The 19,747-nt window shown below is 36.8% G+C and overlaps 1 protein-coding gene across 1 annotated transcript in view; it reads left to right on the forward strand.

The window, feature by feature from the left end:
• The window catches only part of COL19A1 (collagen type XIX alpha 1 chain), a 342,994-nt gene that overhangs the window by 293,993 nt on the left and 29,254 nt on the right, over positions 1–19,747 (forward strand). The window contains exons 35-42 of the mRNA XM_032593194.1: positions 3,809–3,862; positions 5,320–5,373; positions 7,571–7,615; positions 9,920–9,970; positions 10,056–10,100; positions 10,536–10,562; positions 13,758–13,811; positions 18,140–18,184. Of these exons, the coding sequence (XP_032449085.1) occupies positions 3,809–3,862; positions 5,320–5,373; positions 7,571–7,615; positions 9,920–9,970; positions 10,056–10,100; positions 10,536–10,562; positions 13,758–13,811; positions 18,140–18,184 (375 nt within the window). The remainder of the gene's footprint in view (positions 1–3,808; positions 3,863–5,319; positions 5,374–7,570; positions 7,616–9,919; positions 9,971–10,055; positions 10,101–10,535; positions 10,563–13,757; positions 13,812–18,139; positions 18,185–19,747) is intronic.

The following is a 19,747-nucleotide window of genomic DNA, read 5'->3' on the forward strand; positions in this document are numbered from 1 at the left end:
ACTTTCCCGCCTGCTGTGGATTTGCAGGCAATCTGCTTTATAGGAGCCCTGGTCCAGAGACCTCCTTACTTACCTCCCTTCTTTGGCTGGAGCTCGGCAAGCTGGAGGCAGCACTGGCCTTAGTGAGCAACTGCAGCTCAGTGGTAACTGCCTACTGTGTTCTTTCTTAAATATAGTACCCGATACCTGTGGGAATGTGTTTTAAGACCCCACCCCCCGTGGATGCCCAAAACTGCAGATAGTGCCAAACCCTATATATACTATGTTTTTTCCTATATACACATACACATGATAAAGTTTAACTTATAAATTAGGCACAGTAGGAGATTGATGATAATAACAAATATTAGAGTAATTATCACATACTCTAATCAAAGTTATGTGAATGTAGTCTCTCCCTGTCTCTAAATATCTTTTTGTACTCTAATCCTTCTTGTGATGATGTGAAATGACAAAATGCCTATGTGAGGAGATGAAGCAAGGTGAATGACGTAGGCATTCATTGTGACATAGTGTTAGGCTGCTGTTGATCTGACAATAAGTCAGAAGGAGGATCACGTGCATCCAGACAGTGGTTGACCGTGGGTAACTGAAACCATGGAAAGGCAAAGTACTGTGGATCTTACGGATTCTTTAACAGAGAGCACACAAAATTTTGCACAAGGCTCTTGTCATATGGAGAATTCCAGCAGGTTCAGAAGGAGATTCTTTTCAGTTGTGTCTTCACTTCCCATGAATAGTAGCAATAAGCCTGAAATATCACACTAGCTCAGTTGAGCCTTTTGGAGGGGCTTTTCCTCCCAGACAGATGGGAAATAAAGAATATTGTCTTGTCTTCTACTTGAACTCAGATACTACCTGAAATTATAATTTATTGATTTATTTAGGTGAATGAAACTTTGACCAAGAATGTGTGCATCCCCAACTGGCCAGCAAACTATGCTATTTTAATATGTACATAACACCTAGTCTTACCAAATCTCAAATGTCTGTTCTGTTAGTGGAAAGATACAGAGGGATACCTCATCTCTTTGAGGACTTCAGTGTAATCTGTTTGGGAACTTAGAGAGAGGAGTTGCCTGTTTGCTCATTGCTCTGAGGAAAGTGACAGTATCCTCTACGTTTTTTGCAGATGTTTCACAACTAAAGTGGCGACTTATAAGACACTAATAGAACACGCTCACCTCTCATAGAGTGAATTCTTGCTTGGAATGCAGATTTTCCTACAATATTTCAGGATAATAATTGATAAATAGGCCATGAAAAATATTGTCCGCCATAAATTACAGCAATGGAAAAATAAATATTCTTGGTCACAACTAAGCTAGGACTTGCAAAATCAAAATCTCCGTTCAGAGAAGGAACTTAGCTCTAATGACCCTTGAATATCTATGCAATAAATTTTATTTTGGATTTTAGTTTGGCATTATATGCTAAATTGACTGTGCTACTCTTTAATATGTATTTGTCTTCTTTAATGACCATCTTGTCTTCTAAAATTATCTTATTGCCCTTTATGCATCCATAGTAACTTTTACCCTTACTACAAAATTTCAGCTTGTTCAGAGAAAGCTGCTGAGAATGATTTTTTTTTTATTTATGGACTAAGGTTTATTTTAAAGTTTAATGTGGTCATCAAAGGTTAATGAGTCCCAAGCTTATAAATTAAACTACCTAAAGACTCACTCAGCATCTCTAGACTGATTCAGTAATGAGACTAAAAGGAGCAAAAAAAAAAAAAAAAAAGAATACATATGTACACCCATATCTTATACATGTACATATAGAGAGAATTTTATGGAAATGTAGGTATTTTGAGATAAAGCAATTTGTGGTATGGCATTTATAATCTCCAGACATTTAGAGGTGCCATTTCCAAAGGGAATTTGTTTCTGTTCAAATTTTATAAGCCCATAAATAAGTTAAGGGTGGGGAGTGAAAAGAACCAATACAACATGCCAGTGTGTTCCATCCACACATGTCTAAGCATGCATGTGTGCATGTGGGTGTGTGCACGTGCGCGCACACACACACACACATGCAGCATTGCCAGTGAGGATGATATCATCCTGAAGAAAGAATATATCCACATTCTTTAACATAAGCATACATAAGATTTTTCCTCAAAGTCTTATTTCATGAGGAATTTCAGCATGTTCAAGGAGATTCTTTTCAATGTTTCTTCATGTCATATCACATGAAAAAACCTGAAGTAACAAATGACCCCATTTAGCATTAGATGGACAATCTGGCAGAACTTGGTCATTGATCGCACTGATGCAAAAACCTTGACTCTATAGAACCTTGGTCCTGTAGAATCTCATAAATAAATATGCAGTAGTTTTTCCATGGTCAATCTAATATTTATAATGTGTATAAAAATGCATGTTTCATCACAGTTAAAGGTAAAAGAGCTTTGTTATAACAGTGAATGGCTTGGCAATGTAAAAAGATAACTCAGCAAAGAAAATTAAATCCTGAAAGTGTTATCATTCAATCTAGACCTTGATACATCATATGTTTATCTGAAATAACAAAAGGGTATTTAAAAGTACATATTTCTAATTATAGAAGTCACCTGAGTTTTATTATAGAAAATTTGTGAAATACACAAAAGCACTAAAAAAATAAAAGTTATCCCTATGTGTACTGCTCAGGGAGGGCTGTTGGTAATAGTAATATTATGATCTATAATCCCAAAGCTCAGAAGCCTCTGAAAACCTTGGAAATGTTTCTGTAATTTTCAGGAAATTCTTTTGGCAGTCAAATATGACCTGAAATCATATGCAGCTGATCTATTTATCCTACTTGATAAAAATTTCATGTTTTGCTACAGAAATATTTGTATGTTTATTAGAGGGTGCTGCCGCGGGTGCACTGGGAGTGTTTCATAATATCTAATGTTAGCACTGTGTTATTTTTATTAAAAAATCAGAAAATTCAGAATTCTGAAACAAATATGACACCAATTGAACCTTCTAGCATTCTCATCTTTTGTGAAGTGCCTGTATAACTTTTAATAATTTAAATGTTACTCTATGTAACATTTTGTAACTTTTATTTTCCTATGTTAGCTAGTAGTTTGATGAAACATGATTTTAATAGTTGCAAAATATTTTATATTATTTTACATAGCTTATTTAACTAATATTTTGTTGTTGACACACTTGGTAAAAGAAAAAAATTAATTACAGAAGCTAACAGTTAACATTACCAGCTCTTCTTCGAATATATAAATATATCAGTATCTGAAACCCTACCCAGTATCATTAGCATTATTCTACAACTCCGAGAAGGAGAAGGAGGGGATATTCATTCACTTTTATGCTTAAGCCATTAAAGGGTTCTAAATTTAAATTCACTGATGAGCCAAATTTCTTCTTATAATGAACTGTTCAGCTAAACTAAATATTATATCATAAAACATATTCCATTTTTCCACTAGCTGAATGAAGCATTAGTGTAATCGTGTATTTCTTTGATGGCATTCTGCCAATCTGAAATGTGTATGGCCATGCTTAGCAGTGCCAGAGTCTCAGTGATGCTATTGTTGATGGGGTGGTTCTGTGAGATCAGAAATGCTCTATGAATCACCAAACACATTAAATTCAGTTTGCTGCAGATTCCATGTCATGGCATTTTAGCTGGCCATCCTTACCCTTTGAAAAGCAGGTATTTGTATCTATCATCTATATCATGTTTTCAGCCAACATAGATGTTTAATTTCAATAGTCAAAATATTTGATCAACTGAAATGCCTTGCTTCTAACTATGTAACAGATTTTATGATAGGAACTATTTCTTCTAGGGTCTTCAAGGAATTCCAGGCCTTCCAGGTGCTCCAGGCCCCATTGGACCCCCTGTAAGTATTCACTAAAGCTATTCCATTCACAGTTCCCATCCGCTGGGATGATGCAAGGTGAACTAGATTCCACGTTGCCTTTTGTTCTCTGTGTGTCTATGTAGATTATCCAGCTGTTGCCTAGAAAAATAGCATCCCATGTCTCAAGTTTTCATTTAGTATTACTTAAGGCTGCTCAGGTTCATAGAGATTTGTCATCAGAATTCTATGAGAGTAGAAGCAGTCTGTAATTAAGCTAGTCCATTTGAATAGAAGTTATATGTAAAGGAGCGTTCTATTTTTTATTTATAATTTTTCATCATTAACCTTTGTAAGAGATATTCAGATGTTTACACCCTTACTTTCCTAAGCACCATAAACTCAGAATATACATTTTTAAAGGGAAAAAGATGGGCCAAAGATTATCAGATTCAATTTATTTTTTGCCTATTTATCCATTAAAATACCATCTACTTTAGATAACACCTTTTTTGCACTGTCCTTCAAACACAACATCGTGGTCTTTGTTTATACTGTTTTCCTAAAAACTGTTCACCTAAACTAAATATTATATAATAAAGCATATTCCATTTTTCCACTAGGTGAATATCTCTTTTCCTTTCTTACTTGCTAAGCCCAACCTGTCACTAATGTGCTGTCGAGTGTAGAGTGGCCTGTTAAAATACAGGACAGCAGTCATATTTGAATTTCATATAAATAAATAACGGTTTTAGCATAAGTTGGTCCCAAATGTTGTATTTTTATTTGCTAAATCTAGCAACCCTACTCAAGTCTCAACTTCTCCAGCAATTCATTTGAGTTCCCATGCAAATTGTATTTCCCACATGAGTAGGCATGTGATCATGTCCCTTTGTGTTGTAAAGCATAGGTTCGCCATAATTAAAATCTTATCATTTATGCCTTCACCACAGTTGTATAGAACAAACCTGGTTTTAAATTTTACATTAAAATTAAAAGTTAAGAGAAGAGCTGTGAAAAGAACCATGGTTATTTTCACTATCCATTCTCAAAGAAGAATTAAAAATAAATTATATTTTCCATTGGTAGGATGCAGATCGCATAACTTAATATGCACGTTGTTAATTCTACCGCGTCTTCAAGTATTTAAAATGTTGATCGCTACCAAAATTATAGCTCGTTTAGGAAGGCATAATGTTATGTAAATTGCCATTTAAACAGCAAGGCTAAATTCTTAAATGTATCAAAAGGTTCCAATTAAGGTCATTAAATGTGGTTGGCCAAGGTGAAAAAGCGACCACAAATACAAATTTTACCCTTGCAAGGGCTTATCAGCAGGATACAGCTGCTGTATCAGCCTGAAGACATATAAGCTTATAGGACTGATTTAATTAGGATCAAATGACCTTCAAAACATATCAGTTTTAGCAACCAACTTCCAATGCCTTTTGGCCATTTAGTTGTTTTTTGTGTAACAAACTTGGTTTTGTGTTTTACAGGGCTTGTTAGGAAGAACTGGACATCCTGGCCCCATGGGAATAAAGGGTGACAAGGTACAGAGGAAATGCCTCACTTACTCTCTCAACTGGGGCTTGGGGGATGGCAAGGTGAGACCATTCACAGAGAGATCTGTAAAATCAAGCAAAGCCTGAAAGTAGGAATAATGTCAGGGAATAGTTACTCTGGTAGGGGGCTTGAAGGGACATACACACAAAAATTGGTCTGAATACAGGTTCCTAGGGAAAAAGAATGAATAGAACACTGGTGCCATATAGTAAAAGTCCAAGCTGGATTCAGGGTCCTGGCATCTAGCTATGTACGAGGATGGAGTGGGGGAAGCCTTCTGAAGAGGTGCAGGTAAGATGGTTTATATCAGGAACTCCAGCCACAGGTACCAAGGCTTCAGACAGCTCCCTGAGAAAATCTGGAAGTTCTGTCCTTTGAGAGTCATAGGGGAAATTCACTAAGGAATTAGGACACTTGTTTTCTGGGGAGTCCAGTTGATTGGACAGATGGGTTGCTATGGTCAGAGGAGTCTCAGGCAGAAAGACCACAGGGCTTCATATGTTTACCCACTTTAGGTCTAAATCGGCTCCACACTGTAAGTCCAGACACAGCCAGCCAACAAGTGAAATACGATTAGGTACTCAAATGAGGGGAGTAAGAATCAAGAATCCACATAAGCTACTCAGGTGGCTTCTACCCTGAAATGACCAAAATGGGGCATAGTGGCATCAAGAAGCAAAGGAATTCAAAAAAAAAATTTGAAAGGAGCCATGTGTTTGTTTTAGATAGTCTCTGCACATTTTTTTCTGATAGTCTTCCCAAGAAGCTTGCCCAACCCCACCAGCCTTTTTTCTCTGTTCTCTATGGAAATTATTCAGAGATTTGCCTTTTGAAGTTAATGGGAATTCCACACTGAGATGAGCTTTGGGGCACAATCAAGGATGAAAATATGACTTTTAATTGTGCCAGGAAAAAAGAGTCTTTTCAACAGGCACATATTTTTCCTTGTTTGTTGTGCTTTCATAGTTCATGAGAACTATGACATAATTCCCTGGAGGACATTGCTAGCAGTCACCAGCAGATGACATGTCTTAGAGAGCTAGCCACCATCAAAGCAGTTTGGGGAAAGATACAATATACTCATTGTCACTCATTCTCAGGCAGATACATTGCAATAAAAACTTTACAGTTTATTTTCATTGATAAAGATACAAATAGTTTTTATGACACTTTTTTTTGTTACTGGAAGAAAGTGGGGAGATTGGAATGAAATCCTTCATCAAATTCATGGATATGAACTGAAATCCCTCAAAATTTGGGGGCATTATAGGCAGGAATTTTACTGTCTCTGGATTCTTTTTTAATTAACCGTTTCTTGCCATTCCCATGACATTAAGGGACTTAAAGATTTTATGAGGCTATTATTCTAAAAGAAAAGCACAGTTACAGGAAGAACTGGTTAAAGGCATCAAAGGGACCATAATATCTTTGCTTAATATGGATCCGTAAGCATTGTATGTTTTATAAAAATAAAAGTGAAATCCATTTTTCAGGTTTCAGCTTGAATTCATTTTTCACAATTCCATTTTTAGTCTTCTTCTCCTGTAAGCAGAATGTCTGAGGCTGTTTAAACTTTAAAGAACATTTTCCTTAAACAATGTTGTACCACAATCACTTCTGTTCAACGGGATGTGCCTGACTTGGTTGTAAAGTCTAATATTACCTTAGGGAGTGAAAGAAGTTTCTCCTCCCGCAAGACACAACACAGGGTGTGATTTTCTACTTTAGTCAGATTATATGGATGGCCCTCTGGTTCCCCAAAGATGAAGGTGGTAGAGATGAGGCTGAAACTGAGGGGCTGACCCTGGAAGGCATATCCCCAAGCCTGTCCCTGCTTGGAAGTATGCTACTCTGCACCCCGACAAGGACAGAATTTCCCCAGCTACACTTAAAGTCTAGGGCAGGATCACCCAGGCAGCCTAGCTCCATCTAAAAATAAGCTTGATCCCTGGGGCCCACACACTGGCAATCCGAACGGGTATGGGAAAAGGCATTCACCTTTCCTGTGGTCTGGGAATGTATTTTCCCAGGTGGAAAAAAGGCCAAGCTGAATAAGACTTTGCAAGGCTGAAACAAAATCATATTGATTTTAGAATACAGCTCTCTGAGCAAGCACAATCTGGTTCATAAACTTGGTGTAGAAATGTGTAAACCATTGATTTTTGGTCTCTATATCCCTTGCAGGGCAGTGAGGGACCCCCTGGGAGACCCGGACCACCTGGACCGCCTGTGAGTTACTTCAGGTTTAAAACTTAAATTCATATATGTTAGTAACTCAGAGGTCAGACTACATTTAGATATTCTCAAGGACAAAAGTTGTCTGATACATATGTGTGTGTGTGTATATACATATATACATATATATCAACTTTTATATATGTATGTGTGTATATATATTATATATATACATATGTGTGTGTATATATGTGTGTATATATATGTATATATGTATATATATGTGTATATATATGTGTGTATACACACACACACACACACACACACACATAGATATATAAATGATAGCCAATGAAGCTTTGGGGAGACCTGATTTTTCCCCTTTAGTGCAGCCCTAATATGCAGTGCTCAGATTTGCATACTATGGGCATCCCTACTCTGGACTCTGGAGACCTGAGTGTGTGCCCTGACTCTCCACTTCCTACCTGAGAGACCCTGGGAGAGTCATTTAACCTCAATGAGCCTCATACAGAAAAAAGGGGCTTTAAAAAGAGCTCCCTTCTGGCTATGTGAGTTGGTACAGAATTTGGTGTTATGCTATATGTGTTCATTATCATCCACGATGTCTGAGATGCAGAGAAATTCTATTTATATAGCACATAGCAAATAAAATGTACAAGAGCCATCAATGTTTTCATGCCTGCGATTGAGACAGATGTGCACTTTGTCAGGGAGACTGTGGAGAGGAGAGGTACCACTCTCCGTAGCAAGTCTGCCCTCATGTGGGGCCACGCTTAAATCACAGCAGAGCTTTGGTCCAGGCCAAATGTTCTTTTCCACCCTACCTCACAGGAATATTTTAAGAAACCAAACTCACCTAAGAAGGGACAGAATTCATCTTTCTGAAGGCAAGAAAGATATGTTATTAGGCTGCATGCAGTCACACACTTTATGCACATAAATAAGATTTGCACTCTGTTTTCTTAACTCTGTTCATTTTGTTCACTTGCCTTTTCCCTTGACAAAGAAGCAAGGTACAAAGCATTTGGGGCTCAAATCCTAAAATTCACTCCCTCTCCTGTGGACATAACAATCAAAATTAGCATGAGTTCACAAAAGGGACCTATATTTTACATGGGGTTAGGAAATCTTCTTTCCCCTGAATTCTTCAAAACTATTCACTGTTCAAGATAAGTTACATATTGTCTCTTATGAGAAACCTTCTCTGGAAATCCCAGACAAAAATATCTTTCATCTGACAAGGACTCAGCACACTAAAATACAGTAGACACTCAACAATTGTCAGATGAGTGAGTGAAATAATAAAGGAATAAATGAATGGAACATTTTTCCTTCCATCACTAGTGTGTTGAAGATGTATGCAAATCCCATTCACTGAACACCATTGGCCACCATCACCCAAAAACAGTGAAATGATGGCTTCTTCAGTTTTGTAACTGAAATGTGGAAATCACAAAAGGGAAAAATGCAGGTTGTTGATTCTTTGGGAAATTTTTAAAAGAAGGATAAAAGGCCCCAGTTAAAATTTTATATGCAAATTTTGCCTGAATGCCAAAATGTATGAATTTTTAAAATGTATTTATTATTTGAAAGAGGGAGAGAGAGAATCCCAAGCAGGCTCCGAGCTGTGAGTGTGGAGCCCAACTCTGGGCTCGATCTCATGACTGTGAGATCATGACCTGAGCCAAAACCAAGAGTCGGATGCTCAACCGACTGAGCCACCTAGGCGCCCCCAAACTGTATGATTTTTTATATTCCCAGGGGGCTTTCTATTCACAGGTCAGATTTATTAGGAAGTTCTTATTCCCTTTTGTTCTACAGAATATATTTTTGTAGAAACATCCACAAAGGGTTGTGAGTAACATCATTTCCCCCATTTACTTTAATTTTCTACTTACTATGAAGAGACCGTAGAAAAAAATTACTTTTCAGTAGCCAAATTGCTCCCTGTTCACATCTTCATCAGCACTACCGTGTTATAGCCTGCAGGTCACTGGGCTGTAAACAGTGAGCATAAATTGGCAATTCAGAAACTGAATTTTAATGAGCAAATAGTATTTTCCTCTGAATGCATTAGCGTCTTTTCTGTCAGACCCGAACATTAATCACACCCTCACTGAAAGTCTCTCTGTGCTCCAGGTACAGCTCACATTCCTTTCCATTCCCCACACACACATTTTCTTTTGAAAAGCCAACAATAGAAACTTGGTTTTATTATACTTGTAGCATTAAACTCCCTTTCTAAAGTAAAATCAGAGAAATATCATTTGGTAAAAAGATAAAAGATAGACTATTAAGTTAAAAAAGAATAATTCTTTATCTCATCGCTTTCCTAAGGGTGTACCATTCAATGAAGGAAATGGAATGAGCAGTTTATATAAAATCCAGGTATTTACTTTTGTAATTATGTAAAATTATTTTCCAGTGATGAGTTGCTGTAAATTGTTCTCACTGTGTTCTTTCTTTTTTGAAGGGAGGTGTGAATGTTCCCAGTTTTCCGGGCCCCCCTGGCCCCCCTGTGAGTACAGCTGTTCATTACCAAGTATACTTTAGCTGAATAGCCACAATAAGTAAACGAACAACTCCTAAGTTCACTGAAAAAAATACATGTTACAAATATAACCAAAATCTTATGCAGTAGGAAATAAATGATAACCAATTTAATAAATAGAGCAAACATACACAGCCTAAATCACGAAAAACAGCATTCTGCATGGTGGTGTCACTTTCTGGATTGTACATCTAAGAACAAAATCAGTGTCCAAGCAGTCACGCTCGTGGGGGTTCCATCAAGTTATGTTTCTTCATCTTATTCTTCAAATCCAAACCATAGCAAAATAAAACCTGCAGATATTTCCTGTGTATAAAACAAATTGTATTAAAATGCTCTACATTCTATAATTTTGCTTTTCCATCATTATTTTCAAAGTGACTTCCCATGTTTTTCTTGTAGGGCCCAAAAGGAGACCCTGGCCCAGTGGTATGTATGTTCCCATGCTTTGTGTCATTTAAAAAATAAGTCTTTATTAAAGTTTGAACAAAGAGCATCCGGAAAAGATGGCCTGTCTTCTCAGATGTTCATCAGTTAACATGTTGGAAGCAGGAGGCACGAAACCAAGGAAATACCAGCAATGTGTTCATTTTTAAGATGCTTTGGTCTTGATGCCACTGCCTTTGGCATTTGTCTCTTTTATTAGGATACTTTCAGAATTGCCCTGTGATGGAGGAAGGCACGAATGCAGTTCCTAATAAATGGAGCACTTTTTTCTGCTAGCATGATTTTGATGGTTAACTCAGTGTTAGGTAGATTGTGGAAGAGAAATACTTACTGGAAAGGAATTCCTTAATATGTACCCAGCCTCTCCCTACCCCTCCCCCCAAAAAGAAAGGGACTATGTGTTTGCTTTGAATGTCTTAGGCAGTTATTCTGTAGGAAAGCAGTATGCTGTCATAAACCTGCTTATTAGGTGTATCAGGAGGTTAACACTCAGCACGGGAAGAAGAGATCATGTCCCCAGCTACCCAGAGGGTAACAGTTGTTCTCAAGCATCCTTCTCAGCCACGGAGCATCATTCTGAAGGTTCTGCCAAATTTATTAGATTCCCTTTATTCCTTGGTAGTTTTTCCTGTCATGTTCTTCTCAAGCATATGTCCTTGAATATGTTCTCTCATATTGCACTTGTGTTAACATTTTAACCTTGATTTATACAGTATGCCTGAAAGTCAGATACGCCTGAAACCGAAATAAAGTTTTCAAATTATTTTCCATTGTCATGTGAAAAAAATTAAGTCCCTTTCATTACAATACAGTTTAGTAAAACTAGATGAGTAAATTTTAAAGACCACAAGAAGCATACAAGGTAATCTTTGCATATCTAAATATATTTTCAAAGGACATGCATTGAAGCACATATATTTTGTTATTGGCCAACATAAATTAAGAGCCAGTTTTACCTCTGAAAGCATAATTTCAATTTAGATAGTACCAGTTTCTGAACCCCAATAATGTAATTTAGAAGTTTCCTTTGTTTTCTTATTCATGTAGCCCCCCTTTTATCTGTTAACAATTTTTATGCTTTCACCAATCATATCCTCCACTCTAACTTCAAATTTCTTTTATCTTGTTGATAAAAGTTTCTTCCTGGTCTTTCCCTCTCATACTGACTCACAGCCCTTCTGAATCATGTAGAGGCACCTAGACTTCACACTGACTTTTCTGGAATATTCTTTCAAGTTTTTCATTAATAATTGCATACCAAGGTCATAACATATTTTTAAAAGTATTATAATAAAGAATAAGTTATAATTCACTTGGATTGGAAAACAGGTAGCAACAAAAATATACACAGATTTGAGTAGACTTTGAAGGAATTAAGCTTCAAATTTCTTAGCTACAACAAAAGATAAAGGATAAAAACTGACTGAAGGATGTTCCTTGCTTTTAGAGATGTGATTTAAGTGGGTGAAGCAAAAAAAAGAAATCTGGAATATAATGAAATAAACACTGTGTAAACCCTCAGGTTTATCTTACATATACCCTTGAAATGATTCTTTGGGCCCTCTGTCACTACTACCATGCACCTCCCTTCATTTCACACCAGTTGTCCCCTACAGAGAAATAATACTTTCTTACCATAAAAATAAGCCAGGAATGGTAGAATTATAGGTCAGAGTAGAAAATGAAAAAGTCACTTGGCAGTGGGGGGCGGGGGGAGAGATTTACTCTTCGGCATCCTTCGTTTGCCATGATGTTAAATGTACACCACTGTTTCTAATCTTCTCAGTAAACCTTTATAGAAAAAAATTACCCTTAATTGAATTTATCTTCTGAGGTTCCCCGTTTAATTCCTTTGGTATTTAATTTATAATCAGCTTCAATTAAATATTTAATTATTAAGTACTTTCAAATAAATATTGATTGATTGGGTGACCACCTTCCTCTGTCCTAAGGACTGTTGAGAATGTAAACAAAGAGAATCAAAAAGCTCATTTCCTTTGTCAATAACCCAGGACCTCTTTTACAGAGCTTTATGCAGAATAGAATCTGAACATCTTTTTTTTTTTTCGTCTGATTGACAGGTTACATATTAGTGGACCTTTAAAAAGATTTCTAAGGCATGAGAAGTATCAAGTCATCTGCCTGTTCATTAAGTATTCTGTAATAAGGACAAGTATCATAAATAATAATGGAAGTTGGAGCCTTTGTCATATTTTGAAGCAGAGTAGAATTATGCATGCAAAAATATACTTACAGAGAATGAAAGCTCCTTTTCTATGTGATTATGTTGAAAACATCCAGTGTCCTAAGAAAATATTTGCAGTTAACATTAATTCATTAACAAGGATGTATCAAACAACTACCTACTTTATCTCTCTTAGTTTAAAAGCCTTAATGTTTATTTGCTCAAAGTTAACAGTGTCCTTCACCTAACTTTTCTTTTTCTTTTTCAATATATGAAATTTATTGTCAAATTGGTTTCCATACAACACCCAGTGCTCATCCCAAAAGTAACTTTTCTAAATATATTCCTTGAGAACCTGCAGTCTCCAGTTGGCCTCGGACCATCCACTACAATATGTAAAAGATTTGTTTTAATGGAAATGCTTACCTATCTTCTCCCAGTGACCTATGAGCTTGAGCTATAACTTTTAGAATCACTGGAGATGCTGCTTCTGGGCCACCCTCTGAAGCATTCACAATTCATGTCCTGCTGTGGAGAATACTGAAGGATGGTCAACTTTACTATCAGACCTTCATCTTCCTCTGCTCTTAAGGAGTTTAGCCATATTCTCTGGTCATCTAGCATCCCTGGGTACCTCACAAATAGGCAAACTTCATTAAAGTCCAGCCTTTCCTTTAATTCTTATTGAAATTGGCATTATCACTGACTAGAGGGATTTGTTCTAATTAGATTCTTAATCAGAATAAAAATAATTAATCAGAAATTATATTCATACTTCTCCAGGGACTAGCTTAATCCTCAAACTGTTTACAAACACCAAATGCAAGAATGCAGATGTTTGAAAATAGAGCATACAGATTACTTGCTAAATTGCTAATCCGTGTTTGAGGGGATACTTTTTTGGCAAACAAAAAAATCTTTGTGTTTGAAACCAATGCTTAAAAAACTTTATTGGTCATTGTTTCTGAATTTCCTATGTTCATATTTAACAGGGAGAACCTGGTGCAATGGGGTTGCCAGGACTAGAAGGATTTCCAGGTATAAAGGTAAGTACAGGGGTTAAAAATGGCACAGATTCAGCATTCAAAAATGTTTATTGAGCACCTCCTGTTGGACCAGGAACTGTTTTAGGCTTAGATACCTAAGAATACAAAACAGACAAAAATCTCTGCCTTCGAGGAACTTACTTTTTAGGAAGGGGATACAGAAACTAAAATAAACATAAATAAATAATAAATGTTGGTAAGTACTGTGGAAAGAAGGAGAAAGAAGAACCGGTTAAGGGGGCTCACGTGTGCTAAAGGAGAGGGGTCTGTAAATAGGAGTCTGAGAAAGCAAGATCTGAGCAAAGACTTGAAAGCATGAGGGAGAGATAGCCAAGTCCCCTCAACCCTGAAAGAAGAATCTAGTGTATAGCATGGTGATGATAGGTAGTAATACTTTACCATCTACTTGAAATTTGCTAAGTGTTCTTACCACTACGTGAGGTGATAGAGATGTTAACTAGCTTAATTTTGGTGAATATTTTACAGTGTATGAATATATCAAATCATTAAGCTGCATACCATAAATGTATACAATTTTGTGAAACAGTAAATAGCAGGTCTAAATGCCCTGAGACGTGAGCATTGCTGCTACACCAAAGGAGAGCAGGGGAATGAGGGAAGGAGAGAGTGGTAGATGAGGTCAGAGAGGTAGGGGTAAAAGTAAGGTGTAGCCAGCCATGTGGTCACACAAGGCAATGCTACTCAAAATGTAGCCAGAGAGGACCAGTGCCAGTCTGCAAATTCTGTTATAGATCCTGTGTCAAGGTAAGTATAGATTGAGAATAAGTATTTAAAAACTTGTCTAGCAATTTAACTTTGCTGTGATATTCAAACATGTTATCAGTAAACTCACCTTGGTTCAAGATGTATTAGAACATAGAGGCACCTGGGTGGCTCAGTCAGTTCAGGGTGATAGGCCTGCAGGTGGAAAGTGAGAGTGGAAGCAGGCAAGCCTATTAGAAGACTATTCCCATAGTACAGGTTGGCTCAGATCAAAGTAGAAATGGTGGAGATAGTGAGGAGTGGCTAGAATCTGGATATACTGGGAAGGTAGAACCAAATAAGAGGAGTCAAGGACGACTCCCAAGTTTTTTGACCTGAGAAACTGGCATGATGGGGAAGTCATCACCTGAAATGAGGAATCGGCAGAGGCTGTGTAGACAGGGTGAGGATGATCAGTGTAATTTTGGACATGAGGTCAAATTTGGCAGTATCTACTAGAGAGAAAAATAGAAGTAGTGAGTAGGCAACACAATATGAAGGCATGGAGTTTGAAAAAGGAGTCAGTGGAGCATGCTGGGATATCTATATGCTTGGAACAACCAAGTTTAAAACCAGAAGACTTGATAAGATCACCAGGAGAATGACAGTAGATTTCATAAAAGAGGAAAGGACCAAGGATGAGCCCTGAGGCCTCCAACATAAAGGGATCAGGAAGAAAAGGAAGAATGACCAAGGGAAACTGAGATGAAATGACCAGGAGGTAGGAGGAAAACTAGGTGTCCTGAAAGCCAAGCGAAGATAATGTATCAAGGTAAAGGGAGTGATCACTTGTCTCAAACACTGCAAATAGGTCAAGTATGATGGGGATGGGGTCAAGTAGGATGGCCAAGTATTAACCATTGGATTTATCAATATAGAGGTTTAGCAATAATAATTATTACTTCATTATTTTGGTAGGAGCAACTGTTGGATTTGACTAGATTTAAGAGAGAATAAGAAAAAAGAATTAGAGAAAGCAAATACAGTATAAAAAATGATCAAGGAGTTTTGCTGTAAAGGAAAGCAAAGAAATGGGCTGGGGGCTGCTGGGGGAAGTAGGGTAAGTTTTATAAAATGGATTTTAGGAATGGACCATAGAAATATCATAATAGTCATATGCTAAAGGAATAATCCAGTAGAAAGGGTCAGGGGAGTGATGATATAGGAGGAGAGGGGAGAATTTCTGGAATGACATTCTCAAATAGCTAAAATAAAATGGGAACTAATATATAAATAGAAGGTTTGGCTTCAGAGAGGAAATGAATAATTGATCTATGGTAACAGGTGGAAAAAAGAGTATAGGGATACAGATGCTGATACATTGGAAGAAGAATTAGTTGGGGTCTGTAGAGTTCTTTTCTTATTGATTAAATTTTCTAAGAGATGGAGGAAAAAGTTCATCATCTGAGAGTGAAGTTGAGTGAGAAGAGGTTGGAGATTTAAGGAGAGGGTCTTCTAAGAGAAAAGGAGAGTCCAGGGACCACAGAGTATGATGAGTCGGCAGCCCTAGGCCCTCCACCCTCCCCACTGAGGTTCATGGTCATAAACTGAAGCGAGACTAGTCAGGGAGATCTCGTCCAGCATGTACACTAGGGTAAAGACATAGATTTAAACAAGTTTCCAGTTTTGACAGGTGAGTACTAGAAGCAAGAATGGGGCAAGAGAGTCAGTCGTGTACAAAGGGAGTGATTATAGCAAGTGACCATAGAATTTAAACTAAATAAATAAGAGAGAGAGGCCATCTAGTGAGTTGATGGATAATGAAAAATCTGTTCAATGGATTCGCAGTCTTGGTGGCATCAAAAGTTTGGGAGTCCAAGGTACTCAAGAGAGTAGTTAAAACTATGGTGGTCCAATATCATAATTTATGAAATTGACATTATGGAGGGGTTACAGTTATTCTTACTGACAAAGTCTCAAATACAACAATGGAAATAAGAGACAAGATGGTTAGACGAGTGGTTCAAAGAACTGCTAGACCTCACTGTTGGGATAACCATATTATCCAAGAGAAGGCCCCTTAATGTTAACCTTTTCAGATATACACAAGTTTCCATTGAATGAAAAGTTCCAATTTATTCATTTCATGGGTAAAAATCCCATTGCTTAAAAGGAGCAGAGTGAATCTGACAAGAATTATCTGTTCATACTGTTTACCTACTATTCTATTAGTTCTTTTTCTATTTGACTATAGCTATGCTTTATATATTAAAGATATTACTTCTATCTCATATGTTAGGGTTTATATTCTAGTCAATCTGGCCTTTCATTTTCATGCTTAATCTCATTGTATATGTAAATATAACTTTTATGTAGTCAAATAGCAAATGATTTTCCTTTGTGGTTTCTTGTTTTGCTTTTATGCATTGAGTTCCTTTTATTTTTATTCTCAACCAAAATCAGGTAGTCACTTAGCATTTTCTTCTAGTTTTCTTGTACTTCATATTATTTTATTATTTACTCAATCTATATGGGATTTATATGGAGTATAACATAAGGAGAGGAATTAAACTTTTTTCAAGGAAACTATTCAATTATTAGCACTATTTGTTGAATAATACATCTCCTTTACTAAAATCCTGTTATGGATGTTGGTCTATTTCTGAGGTTATGTAACATTTTTATATCGCATTGATATACTGCTTAATCTTATGCCAATATTCCATTATTTTAATTGTTAAAGCTTTATTATATGTTTAAATATTGGTATTGCTAATCTCCTTATTGTTCTTCTTTTAATTTTTTTCTTTTATCTTTTCATTTATTCATTATCCCAAGTGAACTTTAATATCATCTGATCTAACTGCAATTTCATAAGAATTGCATTAAATTTATAAATTAGTTTGGGTAGCAATGACACCTTTACAACATTGTCTTGCCCTCCAAGAACAAAACATATCTCTCCATTTAATCAAGTCTTCTTTTATGTCCCCGAGTGAAGTTATGAAGTTTTTTAATGTAGGTTCTGCTCAACAAAAATTGCCATTTTATTATCCCATATATAATCATTAGTACTTTTAGCATCGTCAGCTTTATCTGAAATACCACATTGCCTTTGGAAAAAGAGCTGAGTCACTCCACTGTTCAGAGCAATTCAGGAGATCTTCTAATGGCCTAATGAGACAACTACAAAATTTCTTGTTCTAAATATTTTTATTCTAACCCTACATCCAATAAGGCAGGTGTGGGGAAAACTTTTTAGAAGACATTCAATGTGCTCTCTGTTTTAAATATTGATAATGGATTACTTTTGAATATGTGGAATAAAAATACTGTCTTGACTAATTTTAGCTGCATGTGTGGAGTCCTATTAAAAATAGGTAATAGAAATAACCTAAATGCTTATTTTCATTAAGATTCTTATTTGCTTTAGTTTTATGGAGAGGAACAAGTTTTAACAAATTCAGTTAGCTGCTCATTTTATTTTCCCATCTGATGATATTGATAATGCTTATCAATACCAAAGAAAAGCTTTACCAAATCCAAATGATTATTTGAGCACTAATTTTATAGGTAAAGATTCTATCGATATCATTATAAGTAGCAATTTTTTTTAATCCCAACAGGGAGATCGGGGCCCAGCAGGTCCCCCAGGAATAGCCGGAATATCGGTGAGTCCAGAGTATCTCATGTTATTTTCACAGGGAAGAAGTTCCATCTCCACAGCAAATCTATAACTAGGGAGCAAAATGGCTGAGGAGCACATGGTACCTCCTACCTACTCTCCTACTGATCTCCTACCTAATCATGATATCTCCTGCCTAATCTCCATTAGGTTCTGGAAACATCCAGTTAAAAAAATAAAACCCCATTCATCCCTGTCCATCCTCAAGAATGCTCCTTTCCTTTTTGCATTTTTCTTATTTTTTGTCTTTTTCTTTTTCCTTCCCAACTCATGTAAACGGTGGGGAAGGCAATGCACAGTTACTGGTGCCAATATGTTAGTACACAAAACCAAATTTGGGGAGCTTGTTTTGTTTCTGTGTTCTTGTCTCATTTAAGGTTTCTTGGCCCTCAAAAGGCAAAGTTCTTGTGCTCAGGCATGTACTTCAAGTTCTTGGTATTAAGCTACAATCTGCTTGAGTTTTCCCTAGGCCTGGTGTTATTAACAGATCTTTACTGCTGCTAATGTTTCCTCGTAAACTAGCCCTTCCAGCCTCTCAATCATTTTTGTTGCTCTCTGGTGTCAAATGTTTTAATCTCATCAAGGTCTTTTCAAATGAATAGGAAGTACTCCAGGAAAGGTTGAAAGCATTTCTCTGAGCCCTAGGGATCGCTCTGATCTTCATTCATGGTGCTCTAATTAAAATTTTGTGGCCATGCTTTATGAATAAGAGCCCACTTACTGTTGCTCAGTGCCCCTGCAGGGTAGGCCCAGGGAAGGAAAGTCAATGGAAACTATGTACTTGAGTCATAAGAACACAGATAAGAAAGGGCCTTACCATCCCCACTTACAACCACTCATTGACACCTACTAAGAACAAACACCACCCAGAACATCCATCACTACCCGCTGGCACTCACCACCACCCACCACCTCTATCCTTTAAAAGGCCAGTGGCCACTCTGCTTTACTCTATTTAGTGGTTAAGTCTAATAACAAAAACTTAAAACCCATTCATACTCTGCAGAAAATCATCCTTTATAGAGGAGGAATCCCCTTATTTAGCTATTCTAGATCAAAGTAAATATTCGTTAGTATGATTGAAAAGTAACATGAAAATATTTTCTTTAGCAAGCATGTCAGGATTTTTTATACAAGAAAGTATTGTTCCTAAAAGTAAATTCACACTTAATCCCATTCCTTCTCCTGTCCCCTAATCATGACTATTCCTAGCAACATATTTGGAATTCTGTTTCCAGAATTGCCCTGAGCCCCCTACAACCTGCCCCGCTTATATTCATACCCTGTTTTTGTTTACACGTGGTATCATGAAGCTTAGTTCCCACTGTATTCACCCAGGTATGACTAAAAGTTACTTCTGGCTATGACCCTAAATTACATATGTATATAAGGGGAAAAATATTGGCAACCAATGAAAGTATTGAAAAAGTGAGTGACAGGCTCAAAAGGCAATCCAAATGAAGACCTCCAAAGATATTTTTGAAGGATACAGCATGATTGAAATAAGGGGCTTGGCTGTCTAAAGATCCTATACATTTACTTAGAATGC

Source organism: Lynx canadensis, chromosome B2 (genome assembly GCF_007474595.2).
Source record: "Lynx canadensis isolate LIC74 chromosome B2, mLynCan4.pri.v2, whole genome shotgun sequence".
Classification (NCBI taxonomy): domain Eukaryota; kingdom Metazoa; phylum Chordata; class Mammalia; order Carnivora; family Felidae; genus Lynx; species Lynx canadensis.